At 41.1% G+C, this 9101-nt stretch overlaps 1 protein-coding gene across 2 annotated transcripts; it reads left to right on the forward strand.

Moving 5' to 3' along the window:
* The first annotated feature begins 2190 nt into the window (after window positions 1-2190).
* On the forward strand, window positions 2191-7173 carry LOC117520436 (NF-kappa-B-repressing factor-like). Of its 2 annotated transcripts, none has more exons than XM_034181782.1 (3): window positions 2191-2486; window positions 3558-3689; window positions 4607-7173. In XM_034181782.1, exons 2-3 carry the CDS (start codon window positions 3599-3601, stop codon window positions 6820-6822), a joined length of 2307 nt encoding a protein of 768 aa, XP_034037673.1. In that variant the 5' UTR covers window positions 2191-2486; window positions 3558-3598; the 3' UTR covers window positions 6823-7173. The 2 variants fall into 2 exon arrangements, with proteins under 2 accessions (XP_034037673.1, XP_034037674.1); XM_034181783.1 differs by having other exon boundaries at window positions 2191-2304.
* The last annotated feature ends 1928 nt before the right edge of the window (window positions 7174-9101 follow it).

Below are 9101 nucleotides of genomic sequence, written 5' to 3' on the forward strand. Positions count from 1 at the left end.
CAGTTTGGGAGAAAACATCACATAGTAAATAAGATAGGATGGATATAGTTTTTTTTTATTTTTTTACACCAAATTAAAAAGTGTGAAAACAAACAGGTCAGGATGAGAGGAAGAAACAATTGTGAGTGAAGCATTTTTAATAAAACATTATCCTGAAAGTAACCAGGAAACATCCAACAAGTGTGAAAAAGGTCTGGATGAGGAGTCTTATTTTGAGCTGCACTGAGGGCTATGTTGATGGAAGGTACAGACACAGAAATTCAGTTTATATACAGTAAAACACACCTAAACCATTATTGTATAAACCGGATATTAAGTTTCACACATATTCCTGGGTGTGGTGAACCAAAGACAGACGCGTTAGATTTGAGCTCTCTGTGTAGCTATGAAACCTCCTTATAGCCTGATACTCACCTGCTGAATGTCAGAGACCGCAAGGGCTGTGATTTGTCACTTTTACGTTTTCCATCCTTCCTCTCCCGTCAAATTGTAAAAGTCTTTGCAGTGCACCCGTTGATTACAGTTTGATTTGGATCAAATGTGTTTGTGAGAAAAGTCCGCAAATATGACCAACTTTATAACACAAAGTTGGAGAAAAGACTCAAATGACCTGCAATTCATGGAGGGAAATTGCATGTACTGTACAACTGGTTTGGAGGTTGATGATTATATAAAGTGGAGGTGGTTGAGGGACAAATTGATCCAGAAAAAGCCACTGTTCCTGCTGTTAATTGCATTAAGACGCTCACCAAAATGACGGAGAACTTTAAAAGAGTCATGCGTATGTTGTCATTGCACGGTCACAGAGTTATGGAGTTGCAGAAGCATAAATCGGGCTTTAGGATTTTAAGGTACCACTCTGCAGCGGACTTAGAAAAAAAGAATGACTCGACCAAATGTAATCTTTTTAATGCACATAATGCCCAGTGCTTATTTAAGGCAGGCATTTCCCCCCCCCCCCCCCCCAAATGAAGTTTTGACCTGACCATTAAATGAAGTAGGCCCCTATTCAAGGTCAGGCATTTAATCAAGGAAATACGTAAGCTTAATTGGTGCTGAGGATTCCCTGTAGATCGTTCAGCGCCTCCTGACTGTAATTAATCCGTTACATACATATAAGGGATTTTGTCTGTTTTATACATATAGCGTATTTTGATTATAATGGACAAAATTCGCTGGTCCACTTCAGTCCATTCATTCTATGTGAGTTTTACTGTGCCAAATCAAACAGAGCTGCCTCAAGGTGCTTCACATGGGTAAGGTCTAAATTCACCAACGCCCCATATCAAGCACATAGTGACAGTGGTTAGAAAACACTCCCTCTGGTGTTTTTGAGGACGAAACCTCAAGCATACCAGATTTTTGTTTGAAGGATATTGTCTGATCCACACTCCGGAGCAGAATGTACTAATAATCTACCGTTAAACTGGATGACAGCCACTTTAACAGAAGAAGGTGGAGAAGTTTTCTGGACTGATACAGACAGCATGTTTTCATTGTATGACACCTGAGCAACCAGGTAATGAATGCCATCTTCACCATAGGAAAAAAAAAAGTATATTACGGAGCAATCAAATAGTTCATGCAGGTTTATGTCCTTGCAGGTGACCTAAGCAGCAATCTGGTGGGTTCTTTACTCTGGACAGATTTGCACTCTTGCAGTACAGTAGCTGGTCTAGCTGGCTGCTGTGTTGGTTGATAGACGTGAAAAGGAAAGGTAAGAAAATAAAATGCACTGTAGGGCTTAATCTTATAAACTAGTGTTAATGACTTTCAGGATCCCCAGGTATAATTAACACATCGTCCGACGCAATGCCCTGTTGCTGATGTTGAAATAATTAATTTACAATAAACAAAATATCCATTAGCACTACACTGGTATGGGTACAATGTGAATTATGAGTAGTGCCTCAATCATACCTCTTTCTTACTTTTAGCACTGCTTATACAACAACTTTTTGGGGGGGAAGTGCTGTAACAAAATACCACTAACCTTACTTTGGAGGCCTCCTGAACGCTTTGTTTACCCTTTCTGTTGGTTGCTATGGAGCGCATTGCATTGTGGGAGAGTTTACCATCATGAAAGTTACTTCACTCGAATGTAATTTGTGAATGTTTTTTTTTTTTTTTTTAACATTTATAAATATTTGGAAAAAGCATTCAGCAGGCTGTCGCTTTGCAGATGCAAAGCATTCTGGGACACGACAGACGTCATGGTTTCCAGCGGCTGCAGCAGAAAATGGAAGAGTCATGTTTGTTACGTGTTATTTGCTTTATAGCGTCTCTGTGGGGATATTTTTAACGATACGTATCAAATTCTCCAATAAGGAATAAAACGTACTTAGCGGCTCCGTCTTGAATGGATGCAGGGGTGTAAAAAACGCGCGCAACAATTCTTTTAGCTAGCTACTTACCATTAGTAAGCTAAACGAGGCTAGCTTTCAACTGAACGACAGAAACACACTGATTAGAAGAAGGCACTTGAGGTAAGAACGAGACTGAGATTCCCATTTACCAATGTAATGGCCGGACTGTTGACCATAATTTGTAGAACCCACTATTTGTACATGATTTCGGGCGCGCGTGCGCATCTCGGCGAGTCTCAGAACGTTTTCATTGCAAAACGACTGTCATTAGTGACAGAGTACACAAGCAGAGTGTCACTGTTTTTCCTGCATTGAATGAATGAATCAACGAATGAATGGAGTTTATTGCTGTACTATAAACAGGCGTTATGCAAATTCAAGGCAAGAAAAACACATTCAGCAAACACCTAGTAAACGTAAATAACATAATAATAATAAATTTTATTTATAACGCACTTTACATTTACAAAAAATATCAGTTCTACAGCATAAAAGTGAACAGAAACATTAAAATTACACATTAAAAACCTTTCTAAATGGGGAGGTGATGGTCTAGTGGTTAAGGTGTTGGGCTTGAGTCCAGAAGATCATGGGTTCAAATCACCACCTGACTGGAAAATCACTAAGGGCCCTTGGGCAAGGCCTTTAATTACCTACTGCTCCCGGTGTGTAGTGAGTGCCTTGTATGGCAGCAGCCTGACATCGGGGTGAATGTGAGGCATAATTGTAAAGTGCTTTGAGCGTCTGATGCAGATGGAAAAGCGCTATATAAATGCAGTCCATTTACCATTTCTAAATAAAAAAAATTTAAGCTGATTTTTAAGACTCCACAGATTGCAAGCAACAATTCTCTACCTTAACTATAACAGTTCTGCAGAAAATGCATTGAAATTTATTTCAGCTCCAGGAGGATAGCCATCCGCTTCAGTGACAGCAGAGTGCAACCTGTGGCGAGGGCTACAATCACAGTCTCTGTCACAATCTCTGTCTCTATCTCTCTGACCATGTGGAATTGGACAATTTAATGTTGTTTTATAGATGTAAATAGTCTAATATTGCTGACTGCCTTAATTTTGAGCTCATGTTTCTTACTGACTTCCAACTCCAATGTGCTCTGATAGCCAGCCAAAATAACAGAAATTTAAAGAACATGTGCTATATGATGTGTCTCTCTCTTGTATCTGTCTTCAGTAAAAGGGTATGGCTTGGATTTGATTGGGACCTTGCTGGGAATGATAGACGGTTCTGATGGTGTGGAAATGCCCTCCTTTGACCCAAGTCTGAATTGTCAACCAAAGAAGAGACTGAATTTTTGTGATGACAGTAAGTATTTTGCTTGTAATTGTATGGCCTCTGCCTATGTCTGAAGGTTTTAGCGAATGTTGCAGAGCTGAAACATAGCTATTCATTTAGCTATTCTGAATTTTTCACTGGTTACAGGTTCTGAACTGCTGGGTTATTTTCTGTGATATTGTTTTCATCACTTGGTATCTGACTATGTAAACTGGATTGTGTGTGTGTGTGTGTGTGTGGGGGGGGGGGGGGTTCAGCTCAATTCAATTAAACTGAAGATGTACATAAAATATCTGATGTGTACTGTTCATATTCAGTTCAATTTATACAATGCCAATCAAACACAGGTTACCAGTACCTGAGGAATTACACAAGCGATATTGTATATATTGTTTTGTGTGTGTGTGTGTGTGTGTGTGTGTGTATATATATATATACACACACACACACATTAAGTTTGCCTTTATTTCTTTTTATTTTTCTCTGACAGTAAACTGAGTATCTTTGGATTCTGTACAAAATAAGATATTTGAGGATATCATGTTGGACTCTTTGGATTGACACTGATTGACATATTTTACCATTTTCTGGCATTCTGTGGACTAAAGATGATCAGTTATTGTTAAAATAATGGATAGATTGATAATTAAAATAAGCATTTGTTCCAACCCAAGATACTATCTTCTTTCCTTTGGCTGCTCCCATGAATCTGCATGTTGATCTGGCACAGGTTTTACACAGAATGCCCTTCCTACCTCTAACTGCAGATCCACATGGAGAAAGGGGCTGGGGGTTACTTTGAATTGTGGATCTTGTTGTCGGGAGGCACGAGTGCAACCAGTATGCCCCTTGTTTGATATGCCCTTTGATTTTTTTTTTGGGGGGGTGGCATTTTACACAACCATGTCTTGCTGCAGGTTCATAACTATTTATGTTTGTCGTTGTAGGAAATGAACCCATGAGGAAAATGCCTGTGACAAGACTTGGTTTCAGACCACAATTCGAGGCTGTTCATTTTGTCCGTGGAGGTTGCAGTGGAAGACCTTGTGCTGCTGAGAAGGAGAATGACAAGGAACACAGGAGGCGTGAGACGGATAGTGTGAGACAGTGGGACTCTGAACACCCTGCCTACAGCAGGAGTAAAAGACAAAGTTCCTTCATGAGGTCCTGTTATGACAGAGTGCCATCACAGAGTTCTGGTTCTTGGGGTTTGCACAGAGACGGACAGGTATCTTCAGGTGGTGTGAGTGGGTTGGGTTATGGAGTTTGCAGAGCTAACTCAAACTTTTTGGCAAAAACGCAGCATGACTATAAAACTAAATATGAAGCACACAACTCCAGAAGTTTAGATTCATATCATCAGCCCCATATGTACAATGCATATGGTGGGGGCAACAGATCAGACTGGGTTTCAGGACGTCGGGGTTTGGGCTATAGGAATCAAGCTCGGCCATTAAAGAGCCGGCCTTTCAGCAGAGCCTTTAGCCGCCCAGGCAGGAACACTCCTGCCACTTTCCAGACAGATCCTTCAATGGGATCTCTAAGTTTTTCTAAATCAACATTGGATGGGAAAAAACAGCTCATTGCAAATGTGGCGTCTATGTTGGCTTCTTCTTTTAAAGACCCCATGTCTGTGACTGGTACTGAGGCCCCAAGCTATAATTTCATGTTGAGCCGCAGCATCCAGGCTTGTAAAACTAATCCTGAGTATATCTATGTCAACCTTAAGGACATTCCTCAGACTGACCTACCGAGGAACAGGAAAGTACCAACCGATGGCTATGCCTGTGAGCTTAGATGTCAGGGTGTATATCTTGCTACTGCATACTCGGGCAGCAAAAACGGAGCGAGAGACCGTGCCTCTGAACAGGCTGTTAAACTCTTGCTGAAACCAGTGGAAGTTCATGTTGTGCAGCGCCGTTACAAACACTCAGTTATTAATGACATGGTTGTGTGCCAGATCACCAACCCTAACCCAGAATTCGTCCCTGCACTATGTAACCCAGAGGATAAAGTGACACAGAGTTCTAATGGTCAGTATGAGATTGACAAAAGGAAACACTGGACTGAGTTTGTTATTGTGGATAATGCTCATGATGCCATTTGCATTCTCAATAATTCTGCTGCAGTGAATCACATGAAAATTGAATATGAATTCAACGAGCAGCCAAACAGCAATGCTTGGCTGTGTAGCGTCTTTCTGCAGGATGAGATGGTGGCACAAGCAACGGGCAATAAAAAGAGCTCAAAGCATGCGGCAGCTCAAGAGGCGCTAAAGAAGCTTCGTGCAAACCAGGCTAAACAGCAGCAGCATCAGTTAGGCTATTTCAGAGATGGCAACAACAAATCAGAGGTTTCCGCTGGATTCTTTGGGCAGCAGGGGAGCAGGAAGAAGCATCTGAGTGAGTTGGTTATCCTGGAAAACTCAGACAATGCCATTTGTATCATTAATGACACTGCTCAGTTTAACAAAGTGACCGCTGATTACAAGTTCATGGTTTTGCCTGATCATAACTGGAGGTGTGAAGTGTACTTGGAAGGACAGTTTGTAGCAGCAGGTGTGGGCCCCAAGAAAACAGTCAAACACATTGCAGCAGAACAGGCTCTAGCTACCTTGAAGCAGACACAGGCTGTGGTGAAATCCAACTTAAGAATGGAGGGTCAAAGTGACGCAATATCACGGTCCCAGATCCTGGCTCGCTCTGGGGACGAGGCTTTAAATCAGGAAATAAAGGAAGACAACATCGGAAACCAGCTGCTACGCAAGATGGGCTGGAAGGGTGGTGGTTTGGGCCGAGAAGGTGATGGGATAGCTGAACCAATCAGAGTCAAGGAACAGTGTTCCAGAAAAGGATTGGGTATGGACACAGACAAAATGGGGAAACAGCTCACCAAGCATGATATTGAGGACATAATTCATAATTATGCCTGTTCAGAAAGTCAGAATGATCTCCGGTTCTCTACTGATCTCACTGATGACGAACGCAAACAGATCCACCTAATATCTCGGCGATACGGTCTACGAAGCAAGTCTTATGGTCAGGGAAGGAAAGTGTTCCTTATTGTTCGTCGCAAAGTACACAAGGACCAGCTGATCGGTCAGCTTTTACAAGAGGGACAGGTGGGACGATATGAGCTTGTCAAACCTCAAGCCACTGATTGATTTCCTTGGACTTGGGAACAAATTGCACTGAAGTGTAACTGATGTAGACGTGAGTTATAAATACATTTGGAATCCTGGCAAAAATGGTGTCATCTTCTGCCATTTCTCAATTTCCCTTGGTTTTGGAGTTGCACTAGTTCATGTTAAATGTTTTGTGGTGTTGCGCTGGTATTATGCTGACGTTAAGATTAGGCTTTTGTCAGTGTTCTTCACATATAGTATTTTGCAGCATTTCATTTAATATCTGAAACATTGACACATGAAATAAGAAGGGCAATACTTACCCTATTCTGCAACGCCAAGCATCAAACCTGTCTGAAGTCTAAGTAAAGTATCATTGAGTATGTACAAGTACATTTCAAAAAGTTAGAAAATTGTGAAAGTGCATTAATCTTTGTCAGGTATTTCAGAAAGTGAACATTTTAAATACTGTAAAACTCGCCTAAACCGTCATCATATAAACCGGATATTCGCGCTCAACGAACAAAAGGGAAAGTCCCAGTGCTTTTGTATGGTTTTCCATGTAATAAACAACATAAATAATGGATTTTGTATAATGGATTTTCCCTCACATCGGACAAAACGTCCTGTCTGATCGCATTGCATTTTAATTGAAAACCTCCTCTCGTACTGGACAGAGCAGTCTGGATGTGCCCAGTAACAGAGGTATGAAGTGAAGTTCAGCAGATTCTAAGATTTACTTAATTAAAAGAACGGGCATTTATTTTTTTCAAACCGTGCTCAGACACGGGACCTAAACAAGGTTGAGGATTATTAACAAAATGCCGGTGAAGTTTCACACACATCCCTGGGTGTGATGAACCAAACCACTTTAGATCAGAGCCTTCTACAGGGCTGCAAACCCGCACAATCCTTCCACTCCCATCATATTTTAACAGTTTTTGCAGTGTGCACACTGATTACATTTCGATCATGGATCAAATACGTTTGGCAGAAAAATCCGCACATACGACCAACTTTACAACACTGAGTCGTAAAAGACACTCAAATGACCCACCATTCATGGAGTAAATTGTACGTATTGTACCTTTGGTTCAGAGGTTGATTATTGTATAAAGAAGTGGAGCTTGAGGGACAAATTAATCCAGAAAAAGCCCAAAATATTGAAGTTTTTCAAGATAACCTAATTTTCTGAGATTCACCTGTAGTTCCGCATCAATACATGATGGCTGTATGTATGTACTCAGTCTGTTAGGAACCTACTGACAACCATTACTGTAGTACAGCACATACTAGAAGTAAGCGAGTGAGTAGAGGGGACACAATTTGGACACACTATGCCGCCACAGTCTTAACTGTCCATTGACCTGGGTGTTTAGAGATAACGTAGTTCCTGATGTACAGTGAGGAAAATAAGTATTTGAACACCCTGCAATTTTGCAAGTTCTCCCACTTAGAAATCATGGAGGGGTCTGAGATTTTCATCTTAGGTGCATGTCCACTGTGAGAGACATAATCTTAAAAAAAAAAAAAAAAAAAAAAAAAAAAAATCCGGAAATCACAATGTATAGTAAGTCCCTTCGGCTGCTCCCTTGTTTGCACTCGGGGTCGCTACAGCAAATCTAAGGTGGATCTGCATGTTGAATTGGCACAGGTTTTACACCGGATGCCCTTCCTGATGCAACTCCACATTACATGGAGAAATGTGGCAGGGGTGGGATTTGAACCTGGAACCTTCTGCACTGAAACCAAGCGCATTAACCACTTGGCCACCACCCCTGCCGGAAATCACAGTGTGATTTTTTTAAAATAATTTATTTGTATGTTACTGCTGCAAATAAGTATTTGAACACCTGTGAAAATCAATGCTAATATTTGGTACAGTAGCCTTTGTTTGCAATTACAGAGGTCAAACATTTCCTGTAGTTTTTCACCAGGTTTGCACACACTGCAGCAGGGATTTTGGTCCACTCCTCCTTCAGATCTTCTCCAAATCTTTCAGGTTTGGAGTTTCAGCTCCCTTCAAAGACTTTCTATCAAGGGCGTAGGTTTGGTCTCAGCTTTGGTAGGGACAATACCACACACCCCACCCGGCCCCCCTGCTCACAACCATCACCCCCTAACCCACTCATACCATTAGACGCACAAGTACAGCATAATACACAACATATGATGACATAATGCTGAATAATTTAACACTTTATTTACAATATTAAGTGTGTAGGCAAACAAACAAATAGCTTAAATAACAAAATTGCACCCAAAATCACGAATCTATTCTATAGGCCTACACCTGAGAGAACAAGACAACAAAAAAA

Source organism: Thalassophryne amazonica, chromosome 11 (assembly GCF_902500255.1).
Source record: "Thalassophryne amazonica chromosome 11, fThaAma1.1, whole genome shotgun sequence".
In the NCBI taxonomy this organism is placed as follows: Eukaryota; Metazoa; Chordata; class Actinopteri; order Batrachoidiformes; family Batrachoididae; genus Thalassophryne; species Thalassophryne amazonica.